At 44.5% G+C, this 13,904-nt stretch overlaps 1 protein-coding gene across 1 annotated transcript in view; it reads right to left on the bottom strand.

Annotated features, from left to right (window-relative positions):
• The window catches only part of Dmbt1l1 (deleted in malignant brain tumors 1 like 1), a 134,440-nt gene that overhangs the window by 26,837 nt on the left and 93,699 nt on the right, over nt 1-13,904 (bottom strand). The window contains exons 37-48 of the mRNA XM_063279682.1: nt 12,410-12,724; nt 10,941-10,985; nt 9,646-9,960; nt 8,114-8,143; nt 5,050-5,091; nt 4,295-4,333; nt 3,229-3,267; nt 3,085-3,123; nt 2,385-2,423; nt 825-863; nt 184-216; nt 49-87 (exon numbers count right to left, since the gene is read on the bottom strand). Coding sequence (XP_063135752.1) covers nt 49-87; nt 184-216; nt 825-863; nt 2,385-2,423; nt 3,085-3,123; nt 3,229-3,267; nt 4,295-4,333; nt 5,050-5,091; nt 8,114-8,143; nt 9,646-9,960; nt 10,941-10,985; nt 12,410-12,724 — 1,014 coding nt within the window. The remainder of the gene's footprint in view (nt 1-48; nt 88-183; nt 217-824; nt 864-2,384; nt 2,424-3,084; nt 3,124-3,228; nt 3,268-4,294; nt 4,334-5,049; nt 5,092-8,113; nt 8,144-9,645; nt 9,961-10,940; nt 10,986-12,409; nt 12,725-13,904) is intronic.

The following is a 13,904-nucleotide window of genomic DNA, read 5'->3' as shown; positions in this document are numbered from 1 at the left end:
AAATAAGAAACTCATCTCATTGGTTATCAGTGCAATGTGGGCCTTTACCGTTTGAAGAACTTGTGTCTGCTGAGGGTGAAGAAACGTCTATAGACAAAGATAAAAAGAGGCATATCCAGATTGCTTACCAATTAGAAGGAAGAAAGGCTCTCACTGCATTTAAATTAATGTAGAAAACTTTACCAGAAGAGGCCACTTCCTCTGATGAAGATACACCTGTGTATAAATCCAGAAAGAAAGATGGGATGCTTTAAAATTAATGTCTTGGGCTGGAAGAATGGCCCAGCCTGTGAATCTGAGCTAAATTTCCAGAAATTACATAAAAAATGCTGGGAGTGCTGGTGTGTGCTTGTAATCTCAGCAGCGGAAAGACAGAGACATGAGGATCCATGCGGCTTACTGGCCAGCTGCTCCAGCCTAATTAGTGAACTCCAGGCTAATGAAAGACCTGCCCCAAAGGAAGTGGGTTTTATTCCTTCTCTGTCTCCATATACAATAATACCTATGCACACACATGCACCTTCACATGTGAACACTCATGCATATGTTCAGAAGAAATGATTGTCTTTGATCTTTGCTTTGCAGTCAACATGAACCTTAGGTAGGCTCATTTTCTAAATACAACATGACGGATAAGAATAATTTCTCATCAGTTAAATGGCACCATAGGAGACTTGACCCGCTGAAGAAGTCTCTTTCTGAACTTGAAGACACATATAACGAATGGAAAGTAGAAGAAACCTATCGAGGTGGGGTCAGTTGCCAAATTGAAAGAAGAAAGTCTCTGATTGTATTAAAGAAATGTGACAGTCAGAAAACATTACCTGAAGATGTTTCTTCTTCTTCTGAGGCTGAAGATGCATCTGTGTATAAACCCAGAGACAGGATGCTTTCAAATGAGTGTCTTTCCATAGATCCTTGCTTTGTAGTCAATATGATAAATAAGCAGATTAATTTTCTAAATATGACATGTCAAATAAGGAGTCTATCTCTGTGGCTGGAGACACCACATGCTTTGCTTACTGGGTCAACAGAAATCGGGGCGGAACTGAGCTGTAAGCCTTCTTCTTGCTGGCTAGCTGTCACTGTGCTGGATGGTATTCTTCAGGCTGTTGGAGAAGCCCTGTTACCAACAGTCTTCCTGAATTCTGCATGTTGTACTATTGATTTGCCAGGCGAGAGATGCCCGTGGATGTATGAGTGACATTACTGTTGTAGATGTAACCAACTCTTTTCTGCTTGGATTTGAGAAGGCCCTCTAGGAGTCGAATACTGTACGCCTGGTCAAAAGCCCATGGAGTAGGAGGTGACAGGTCTGGTAGGAAAGGTACTGCTGTTATTTTGCTAAATGGAATTTATACGGCTGTCAAGTTGACATCTAAATAATTGCGTGTATGCCTGTAGATTGGTGCTGGTTTCTGCTTTGGTCAGAAAAAGCTTCTTTTTGCTGTGGATAGTGGTTTCTGAAGAGGCTCATAGATATTCAAAATGTTAATAACAACTGACTTAAAGTTTCAGCCCTAAGTGGGACCACGTCACCCCCTCCAAGCTCAGGGAACATTGTTGATGAGGAGTTGGTTTGATTGTGAGTTTCGTTTATGTTTGTGGTTAGTTATAACAACTCATACTGCATCTGAAGAAAGAGAAAGCTTCAAAGCAGAAGGTAAGTTCTACATGAAGGGTCCTAGTGATTGGGGATGCTGTCTTCTGGACATGGTGTTCCTATGACTCTCTCGAAACTTCAGACTACCTGTGCCAAGACCTGGACAAGACAGAGCCCACTATTACTCTGTCATGGAGAGGGGCACTTATGAAGCCTTTTTCCTTCTCTGAGGTGTTATAGACAGTAAATGTTGGCTAGGGAGGGAGAGACATTTTCTTTAGACATCTGTCCACTGCTTCTGCAAATAACCCCTCTCTCTGCCCTTGTAAGTAGCCCAATTTATACTCATTGGTTCACACACACACACACACACACACACACACACACACACACACACACCACTTGAAAGTAGAAGAGGGAGATCAATAGGAGGGGGAGGGGACAAGAGAGAGTAGTGGGGTAAATCTGATAAAAATAAAGTATATACAAATGTATGAAATGTCAAAATGAAGCATATTATATATAATTTAAACATGATAATAAACATCAAAGATGAATATTAATACATTAAAATTAAATAAGATTAAAAAATGAGCACATCTCTGTAGTTAAACAACATCGTGGGGGACTTTGCCAGTTGGAGAGGTTGCTTCTGCTGGCACTGAAGTAGAATCAATAAACAAAGACAAGAAGAAACTTGCTTCTAAGCACCACCGCCAAAACAGAAAGATTAAAAGTACTGAGTATATTTAACTTCAGAAATTCAAGTTGAAAATGTTACCAGAGGATGTCTCCTCTTCTGCTGAGACTGAAGATGCATCTGTGTAGAAACCCAGAGAACAGGATACTTTAAAACACAGCCAGAATACAGCAAATATAGAGGCGAATGCCAGCAGCAAACCACTGAACTGAGAATAGGTCCCCTATTGAAGGAATCAGAGAAAGAACTGGAAGAGCTTGAAGGGGCTCGAGACCCCAAAAGTACAACAATGCCAAGCAACCAGAGCTTCCAGGGACTAAGCCACTACCTAAAGACTATACATGGACTGACCCTGGACTCTGACCCCATAGGTAGCAATGAATATCCTAGTAAGAGCACCAGTGGAAGGGGAAGCCCTGGGTCCTGCTAAGACTGAACCCACAGTGAACTAGTCTATGGGGGGAGGGCGGCAATGGGGGGAGGGTTGGGAGGGGAACACCCATAAGGAAGGGGAGGGGGGAGGGGGATGTTTGCCCGGAAACCGGGAAAGGGAATAACACTCGAAATGTATATAAGAAATACTCAAGTTAATAAAAAAAAAAAAAACAAAATGTAAATAAGAAATACTCAAGTTAATAAAAAAAATTCATAGCTCTAAAAAAAAAAAAAAAAAACAAGCAGAACCATGTTGGCTGTATCTTTTCACTGTGGCCAATATCATTAAGTAGGATCACTTTCTAAATACAACATGACCAATAAGAAACAACACAACAGGCTTTACCATTTGGAGGGCTTGATTCTGTTGAGGTTGAAGATGTGTCTATAGATAAAGAGAAGAGGCACTCTTGGTTCATTTGCTTAATAGAAAGGGGGAGATATTTTACGGGAATAAAAACACAAAGGCATGACAATCAGAAAGCATTACCAGAGGAGCTCTCCTCTTCGGTGGAGGTTAAAGGCACATCTGTAAGCAAATCCAGAGCAGGAATTGTTACCTGAGTGTTTGGGCCATGGAAATGACTCCCAAGCATGAGAACCTGAATTTGATCCTCAGAACCCACATAAAGGTCAAAGGATTGGTGGTATGCACTTTAAATCCTGACACCAGGAAGACAAAGACAAGAGCATCTCTCCGGCTTGCTGGCTAGCTGGGGTAATCTAATCAGTGAACTCCAGGAGAGCTCCTGTTTGTTAGGAAGTGGCTGGCATTTCTGAGAAAGACATCAGAGATTGTTCTGTGGTCTATACACATGTGCACATGTGCATATGAACATGCACACATATGTACTATACACATGAACACACACTTAGACATTTGCATACACATAAATAATACACATATGCTTGCATATACATATGTGAAATGAATGTCCTTTCATTGATCTCTATGTTGTGGTCAATATGATCATTGAACAAGCTAAAAATCTCTTTTTAATACAACACAGTAAGTTAGTACTCTATCTCACTAGATTAAACAACACAAGAGAGACGGGATGCCCCATTGATGGTGAATGAATGTCAAGGAGATTCAGCAATGTAATGGTTATTTATCTAAGCAAATATCCAAGAACCAAAGAGAGCATTGAAATTACCCATAGGAGTGGTTATAGATGGAGTGTGTATGTATGTATGGGGTGTTGTGTGTTGAAGGATATGGTACATATGTGTATGTGGTCTCTCTCTCTCTCTCTCTGTATTGTGTGTGTGTGTGTGTGTGTGTGTGTGTGTGTGTGAGAGAGAGAGAATGTGTGTGTATGCATGTGTGTATATGCATGTGTGTGTTATCAGAAATTCTGACCTGGCTAAGGAGCTCTCTCTGTTCTACTAATCCTCCCATCACCTTGTTTCTAGTGCTGGGTCTGGTTTGATGAGCCACTCTGCTCAAAGACAATGATAACCACCCTCAAGTCTGTTCTCATTTAGCCCCAGTGTCATGGCAACCACCCCGCTGTCCTTTCTACCTGTGCAGTGTGGTGGGCAGAGGCCCTTACCAGATAAAGGAGTTACTTCTACCACAGCGGTGGTGCTGCCTGATATGAAACACAAAGGAACATCAGTCAACTGATGGGAAGGTTTTACTCCTTTTCTGGTTACACTACATCCCACTGTCAATGCCATCTGCCTTTGTTGTTGGGGAAACTGGTATGAGGAACATTATTGTTTCATGTCTTTCTGAGTTGGTTAAAACACCCAAATTCAAAGCACACTCCGTGGTGCTGTAAACTAAGTCTTTCCAGAGATGAAACCTGCTACTTACATGATCCAGACTCATTGGGAAGAATATCACTCTCTTTGTATTATGATACAGTACAATATATAGCACAAGATATAGTGAGGTATCTCAAAGGACAGCAGAGTAAGTGGGCATCCCTGTCACTGCCAGAGTGGGGCTAGCCCTACCTGTCCGTATACCCCACTATTCACCTATGTTTTTCCTAATGTGCAGTTGGTAGGAAGGCCAGCTTGTCAAGTACTAAGAGCATTGCAAAAACGAACAACACACTGGCAGGTTGTGAGAGAGGCTTTGTAGGATGCCCCAACATGAATGCAAGCACTTGGACTTGAGCATGAACGTGGGGTCTTGACTTGGCTGCACAGAGGCTCTCTTGGTATACTTCTGGGATCTTGTCTATTTCTGCTAAATGACTCTCGAAGAACCAGGAGTAAAACTGTGCTATTTTGACAGAATTTCAACATCATTTTATCCCTGATAGGAAGTGAGTAGAAAAACGAGCAGAAAACTTACCAGTTGCAGGGACCCAAACTGTGGCTGGGTTTGAGGTAGGAACTGTTGATCCAGAAGGGTAAGAAAATTGTAATTAAATGTCATCCCTGCCAATCAAGTTTTTTTGTAAAAATAAATGACCCCGCACACAAATGTGTCCCAATACATTTGGTTCTGTTTTGTTCCCATTGGATTTCCTCTTTTTTATTATTTATTTGTTTGTTTGTTTATTTATTTATTTTTGTTTCATAAAGTTAAAGGGAGTTAGTGGTAGCAAAGCATGGGGCTGGAGCCAAGAGATCTGGCTCCCAGTGTCTGTGTAACAGACTGTGTGGCCTGGGGCGACTCCTGAATCTCTGCCCTTCAGCTACTGCATGGGAAGGTCTATCCAGCAGCTCTGCAGCGTCTGGGACCTGCTTTTAGAAATCCAGACTCCTGAGGTTAAAGAGCACTTACTGATCTTGAAGCTGAACTACTTTTGGTTCCCAGCCCTCCATGGTAGCTCACAAACACTCATAACTCCATTTCTGGGAAATCTGAGGCTCTCTTCTGACTTCTGCCAGCAGCAGGCATACTCATGGTGCACATCCAGTCATGCAAACAAAATAGTCACACACACAAGAATAAAACAAGAAGAAAAAGAAATGCAAGCTCTTGTGTGCAAATCTACATTTAAACAGAATCCCAGGTGAGTGGAATGCTCAGTAAACTCCTGAGAGACACGGAAATGGAGATGCCTACAGAGCTGAACACACGTGGAAGGGCCAGGGGGAGATGGGAAGGCCTGTGCCTATATGCAGTGTAGCCCTCTCTGCTCAGCCTCAGCCAATTGTCCCAATGAAATGCACATAACCGTTAGTCATGTTGAGAGTATTCTTTTTGGCCTAAGCTAAAAATTTTGGACCAGGGGTGTAGCTTGGGAGTAAGTAACTGGTATGAGGTCCTGTAGTTGACCCCTGGCACAGAGGAGAAAAGAGCTGGATGTGTGGGTTCTTATATAAGACCCTCTGCTTTTAAAACATGGGGCTAACAAGGGAAATCATGCCATTTGCAGGACACGGACACAACTGGAAAGATGGTAGTCTCAAGATGACAGGTGACATCATGCTTCCCTCCATATAGATGGATAAGGGCATGTGTGCTCATGCAGTACGAAAGGAGACAGGAAGCTGTCCAGAGGATCCAACTGGCAGGAGTAAGAAAGGGGAGGGGAAATAGTATGAGAGGGGAGAGGGGACAAGCTTATGTGCAGTATATACATGTGTGGAAGTGTTTTTATATAACACAGTGTTGTGTACAATGAAGATATGTGAGAACTATACACAAATTTGAAAAGGAGAAAACCGTAGAGTGAAAGGTAATTTCGATACTCATAGGCAAACCTGAATTTCATAAGGTGATCTGAATTTCAATTCTTAAGAGTGTCAGTAGGTTCCCTATCTGGGGTTTCTTTCAGCCCTTGTAAAATGCTGAGCTGCAATGGTGTCATACTTAATTTGTCATATCCTGGGACACTTGGGCACACCCCACATGTTCAGCACAAACTGATTTGCTGATTTGCTTTCAAGGTTAATTTTTTACTAAGCATGGAAGATGGCTTTGCAATTTCAGAAACATGAATGACATACCATTTTTGTAACTATTTATATTTCAGAGGGAATTTGAGCGGTTCCTTATATATTTCTAACCTATTTAAGTGTGTGCTCATCAACACAAGCTCTAGAATGAGACCCAACTTGTCACGTAGGATATTTACAAGAGGGTATAAAGTGAGAAGGGCTTATAGTTGGGAACTATAGACCCAGCACACAGCAGTGCTCATATCCATGAGGAGTTCCTATAACTATGCCCTGAACAACATAGACCACTCAGTCCCCAGGACATAGCTTTGAGGCCTTATCTTCCTGTTCTCTGAGGAGTAAGGGATCCTGTGGATCATTAGCCAGTGGCTAACGCTGAGTTAGAGCATAACCCTGGGTTCTCTGACCCTGGGATCCAGGGTACAGCATGGTTACTCTATGGCTACTCAAGGCTTTCCTTTCAGTGAGAGAGATCTGAGCAAAATTGTGTTCAACCAAAAATTCAAAAGCTCCATTACTATAGGACTTTTCACAAAACTTAATATATTGATAGGCTGTATTCAAAAGAGTGATCTGGTATTTCTCCCTGCACATCCAGCTATGCCATTTCTTCCTCCTTGTTTCCATATCACTGAATTGGTGTCTGGCCCTGTAAACATGCTAGAAACTTGTGTCTCTACATCATGTTATCAAAATGTAGACTGGAGTTTTGTCTGAGATGTCCAAAGTCTTACAAAAACAGATTGAAGACCTTAGGTATCAACCGTAATGAGAATAGGAGGGCAGCTACACCAGGGTAGCTTTATCTCAGACACCAGGTATTGAGTAGGAAAGGAAGGGAGAGGGAGCCACAGAGATGGCTCAGTTGGTTTGCACATAGGTATGCAGACCTGGATCCCAGTATGTACCTAAGAGCTGGCCCTGGCAAGGCTGAAAGAGACAGATCCTTGGGGCTCACTACCCAGCCAGCTTGGTTCAGTGAGAGACCCTGCCTCAAAAAATAAAGCAGAGAGTGATTGCAGAAGACACCTGATGCTAACTGCTGGAGTCCACAAGCACAGGTATACATATTCCCCCAATACACATGCTCACACACACGTGAGACGTACTGTATGAAGACATACTGTATTGCACTCTAGTCCAGTTAACTTTTTCAGTTAATGAATGAAGAAACATGTTACTTTGATACGAATTTAAGGTACACTCTCCCCTTTCCTATATAATTTTTTGGAGACAAAATCTCATGTAGCTCAGATTGTCTTCAAATTCACTTGTGGCCAATGAGCTTCCGATCCTCCCACCTCTGCTTCCTGGATGTGTGATTATAAGCCACATGCTAGGCTGGGATCAAATGCGGGGCTCTATACATTTTACACAAGCACTTTGCCAAGCGAGCTACATCCCAGTCACAGCCTGTCATTTCATATGACACACAGACCTCAATCACAGGTAAGGCAATCTATACATACCTGATGTAGAGAAAACAGTAAAGAAAGAAACATTACCCAGTGAAGTTGGCCTTTCTGTGTCTGATGCTGAAAAGGAAAAGCAAAGAGAAACTTAGGAGATCATTTTTATTTTGAAAGGTGGACACATGAGCTATGTTAAAATGCCACCCAAGCAGCTTCTGGAATGAGAAACTAAACCAAAAAGCAGAGTGTGTTGTTTGTTTGTTTGTTTGTTTGTTTGTTTGTTTTGGCTAAGGCTGAAATAGAGAGGGATATGTGAAGGCAGGAAGTGAGAAACGTTCATTGTCTAGGGGGACAGTTTGTTTCTCTGGGAGGGGTCAGAAAGGCCACTTCTTTGGTGCAATGAGGAGGATGTTTTGCAGAATGACACATGACTAGGCGCCTTCTCACTTTGACCCTTAGATGAATAACATTGACTCCTCAATTATGCCCAGCAACCATGGCAACATATCTCTGAGGTGTCTGAACACCTCAGAAAACAATCCCTTACAACAGTGAAGTATACAGTGCGTGTGAAATACAAATTAAACAGGCAGTTGACATGGTCGAAGTCCTGAGAATAAGCGATTATTGAGTGCTTAGCTCTAAATGGGAGCCCAGGGAATACTGAGAAGAGGGACAGAAAGAATGTAAGAGCTGGGGTGGGGGGGCACCATGTCTTCTGGGCATTGCACGGCTGTGACCCTCATGACTCACTGCAGTTGTGCCTGTGTGTTCAAAATAGAGCCAACAAGATCACCAGTGTACCAGCAGGCAGCCCTAATTGAACTCTGCGGATTACAGAAAAAAAGAAAGCAAAAAGGGAAAGACCAGAAAGGGGGGAAGGGACATGTTGGGTGGCATCCAGCTATTCATGGGAAGTAGAGGGGGGAACTGGAGATGGATATGATCAAGATACATTGACTGAAATTGTCAAAGGATAAGTAAAATCTAAGAAGAAATACATATTAACTAACAGAAGAATTACTTAAATTCTCTTATATTAGTCCCTGCCCCATTTAAGAGATTCTTGGCCAGGGTTATTTTCATTTCATCTGATTTTCTTCTCTTTTATGTTGGGGCGCAGCAAAGGAAAACATAATCCATAAACTTTGCTGAATGAAACAAACAAACAAACAAACAAACCAACAGGAAACCACCCTGGATGAGAGGCCACAAGGAGACAGTTTAAACGAAGAAAGAGAAACAGGATTGTGTTCGCACTCAAGGCCAGTACTGATAGTCAGTCTCAGCGCTCAAAGCAGATGATATAAGGAAAAGGCCATTACTGTCGTGGCTAGTGGACAGAGCACCCAGAGAGTCCTTAGGACGGTCAAATCTGCAGACTCTAAGGGGAACTCATGGGCATCGTGTAATGTATGACATACTGAGGAGTGATGGGCAGGAGGAAGGACAGGGTAGAGAGTGGGGCTGTTACACCACACATTATGCACAGCTGCCCCAGCAAGCCTTGGAAGGCTGAGATAGCGCCTTGGGCATGATTAGCAGACCCCAGCAGCATCCAAATGTCCCAAAGATAACTTCCGGTCCCCTCATCAAGGATCACTTGCTAAGACAGCAGCGAATACCTGAGCAGATGACACTGGCATCTTCATGGTGGCCACAGTTGTGGACAGACAAGCCTGGGTGGTGGCACTGGCTTAGCGAGGTCTCATTGCCCTGGCACCTCACATCGTCCAGGAAGATGCTGCCTACACCCTCTCCAAAGTAGCCACTCCCAAGGGCACTGACACCCTTCCCGCAGTTCAGTTGCTGGCACACCACATGGGCGTCTTCGATGTCCCAGAGGTCATCACAAACAGTGCCCCACGTGCCATTGTGGTGGACTTCCACTCTCCCTTCACATCGATTTTTTCCATCCACCAACCTGATTATAAGCGAGTCTGGGGAAGACACAGAGGTTAGTCCTGGAGTGTCATGGTGGGCTTTTCTTTAGTTCTTAATACTATCCCTCTAGAGCCAGAGGGGTCAAGGACACCGCAAGAAGATCTAAAAGTAGTCAACTATCCTGGGGCCATAGGGACTCACAGAGACTGAACCGATGAAGAGCATGAATGGGTTGGACATAGGCCTCTACGCATATGTAATATGGTCTCTATGTGGGTCCCCTGACAATTGGAATTGGGGCTGACTGACTCTGTTACCCCACTTTGGATCCCTTTCCTCTAGCTGGGCTGCCTTGTCTGGTCTCAGTGGGAAAGGATGCAGCTAGTCCTGCTGCACCTTGTTGTGCCACTGTGGTTGGTGCAAGCTGCAGGGGGGCGGGGCTTCCATTCAGAGGAGAAGGGAGGATAAGGGGAAGGGAGTGTGAGGGTGAGACTGGAAGGAGAGGAGGGAGGGGAGACTCAATCAGGATGTAAAGGGAATAATAAATGAATTAACTAAGGAAGAAAAGAAAAGGAAAAATACTATCCCTCTAAATCTCAGAACTGTAGGAACCCTGGCTTTCTGCCTCTGAGCACCACAGGACTACACCATATTAACGGTCCGAGGTGCAGTGACTTATTTTCTCTGGCTAATTCTGATTTCTTATCTCTAGACTAAAAAGATGTTATAGTTATTCCAATGATTATCATATCCTTGGATCCAAATCCCATCAGTATTCCTGTTAACCATGCTAAGCTCAGGCTTGTCCATTTTAGAAGCTTGTTTCTTGGTGCAAGTCCAAAGTTAAAATTATCCGAAAGGCTGGGGGATGACAAGTGGCGGCAGTCTATATGAGGAGACTCTCCTCTGGTTCACCTTCTCCTTTGCTTCCCAGAGAGGATGAGCTCTAGGTAGCCAGTGATAGTACAGGCTATAAACTTGGGGAGGTCCCCAGAAAGGTCTGATAATCAGGAGGGAAATGCAATGAGAATCTTACCAGCTTTGGGAACCACTCCTGCTGGAGCTGAGGCAACACCAACAGCTGGAAGAGAAAATCAGAAGCCCTGACATCAGTGGGGGTTCGTCCGGTAAAATACCACAAACCGAGTGGGCACGAATCCTCATCATGCCCATGTGTGGTCACATGCTATAGCCCGCTCATGCTGACAATGCCTTGGAGCCACCAACCTTCCCTCACCTGACTTACTAATACCCACTGGGAACATCTCTCAACCTGATAGGCAGGTGGCACTTAGGGGATCTGTGACCACAGAATAGGAATGGACACAAACATTTTAACTTAGAGTTTTTAATCCCTGGCACCATGAAATTAACTCTTCAGACACAACAGAACAAGGTAACCAGCAAACTGACAGAGTGGAGGAGATGCAGCCTCTCCCCACCTTGATCCTCACACAATCTCCCGGCCTCACCTCTGCCTGGCCCTCTGGGAGGTGAAGAATGAGGTGTACCAGGCAGTGGTGAGGTCCAGGGGTGGAGCAATTAATTAATAACAAAACAAGGTTTTAGTGATCAAGATTTTTAAAATTTTTAAAATTTATTCTCTCATGTATTGCATCCGAACCACAATTTCCCCAGCTTCCTCTCCTCCCAGCTCCTTTCTCCCTATCTCCCCTCTCCCCCACAATCCACCACTCCTCTGTTTCCCTTCAGAAAAGGGCAAACCTCCCAGGGATATCAACAAACCATGGCATATTAAGTTGCAGTAAGAGTAGGCACCTCCCCTCATATCAAGGCTGGACCAAGCAACCCAGTGGGAGGAAAGGGTGCAGGAAACACAGGCAAGACATCGGAGACAGCCAACACTGCCACTGTTAGGAGTCCCACAAGAAGACCAACCTATGCCACCATAACATATAGGCAGGGGTATTAGGTTAGACCCACGCAGGCTCCCTGGTTGGCAGTTCAGTCTCTGTGAGCCATTATGAAGCCAGACTATTTAATTCTATGAGTTTTTTTATGGTGTCCTTGACCCTTCTGGTTCCTACTCTCTCCTTCCTCTCTTTTATAGGATTTTTTGGTCAAGGTTTTTTTGAGTGGTTACCTAAATTTGTTCCTTGTAGCAAGAAAGTCCGGTCGTGGGAAGTGCACGAGGAAAGTATGTGCATAGTCAAGCCGTCTGAAATCTCATCGTGCAGTCTCAAGAGTTCCATGCACACAGAAGGACCATTCCCAGGGGTTTAATGGCCCTACGGCAGGCACATTGTTGCTTATAGGATTTCCATGTGTAAGGTCTGGGGAGCCGGCTGTGACAAAGGACTATGGACACCTATTTCCTGACACTAGGGTGGCCGATGTTGATGGCCGTTGGAGTCCAAGTGTGCATGACACTCTCAACACAAAAGCCAGGACAAGTGTGCCTCAACAGGGACCCTGTGCCTTCCTTGCTGTTCTACCTGGTTTGTTGCTTGGGAGGAAAATAAAGTTCCAGAAGAGATGAGGTACCTGAACAGACGGCGCCTGCATCCTCGTGGTGTTCACAGTTGTGCACAGAAAGGCCGAGGTGGTGGCAGTGCCCCAGGTTGGTTTCTGTGCCCAGGCATCTCACGTCGTCTAGGAAGATGGGGCCAGAGCCATCCCCAAATAGACTGCTCCTGGGGGCTGCCAGGGCTGCCCCACAGCCCAGTTGTTGACATACTACTTGGGCAGCCTGTATGCCCCAAAGATCGTCACACACGGTCCCCCAGGTCCCATTGAAGTAGATTTCTACGCGGCCCTCACACTGGCTTCTCCCATCGGACAGCCTCACCAGCTGCAGATCTGCGGGAGCCAAGAACCAAGTCAGCTGAGGGTCCTTCAGTGCTCAAGGGGGACAGCGCATCAAGCTGGAGAATCCTAGCCTGGTGTGCAGCCTGCTGTTGGGGTAACATGTACCTGTCTATGAAGGGCTGTGCAGATGTGGGATATCTATCTACCCAAAGGAATACATACAACCACTTTCTGTACTGGAAATTTAAAGTGTTTCTACCTGTGCTGGATTGCTGTCCTGGGCAGTTTGGTTATGGACTGGAGGCCACAGATGCTAGAGCACTGAGGAAGATGTACCTAAACATATCATTCTTCCACAGAGCTGTTCCCTGGCTGTTTTTTTAAAAAAGCATTTCTTTTGAGATTAAGGATCTCACTAGACCTCACTCCCAGGTAGGCTTGGAACATGCAATCCTCCTGTCTCATTCTCTCAAGTAGCTGGGGTTTCCAGGCCTTTGGTACCATGTCCAGGGCTCTCTGATGCTAGGGTCATTTTATTTCTTCTTCAGAAAATCACTTTCTAAAGGCTGAAAACAATGCATCTGCATGTGAGGGCTCAGACTGTATGTCTAGCTCGGTTCTCTCAGGCAGGATGGAATCGACAAGATACATGTAGTTGTTCATCACTTGAAACTAGAAAGCTGTAACCTATTCATCAAAGCAGGTACAGCACCCCGGAGGCAAAGTGTGGAAAAGACCCTCTGAACTAAAGCAGATTCATAGTCTGAACCCTCAGGACTGGGGAGGGTTCTTTGCAAGGGTTCACTAGAGCACAGCGTGGACCCCAGCCTTGGAACATCGGATGCTGCAGTTGAGGCGAGTAAACTGACTGTCCTTTAAAAACAAGCAAAACCCTTAATAGAAGGCACATGCCAGAAGCTTTACTGAGCTTCTTTGTTTTGTAGCATCAAGACCATGAAAATAATGTTCTTTCTCTAACTCTTCCCTTCTCCCCATGTGTGTCCGCCTGTGTGTCCGCCTGTGTGTGTGTCTGTATGTGTGTCTGTATGTCTGTTTGTGTGTGTGAGTTTGTGTGTGTGAGCGTGTGTGTATGTGTGTGTGAGTGTGTGTGAGTGTATGTGAGTGTGTGTGTGAGAGTGTGTGTGTGTGTGTGTGTGTGTGTGTGTGTGTGTGTGTGTGTGTGTTTATAGACCAGATTAATCCCAGATTCATTCTTCAGGATACCTACTAC

The sequence above is a fragment of the Rattus norvegicus genome, chromosome 1, assembly GCF_036323735.1.
Source record: "Rattus norvegicus strain BN/NHsdMcwi chromosome 1, GRCr8, whole genome shotgun sequence".
Taxonomy (NCBI): domain Eukaryota; kingdom Metazoa; phylum Chordata; class Mammalia; order Rodentia; family Muridae; genus Rattus; species Rattus norvegicus.
The sequence above is the reverse complement of the archived record's forward strand: the minus strand, read 5'-3'. Positions and strand labels throughout refer to the sequence as shown.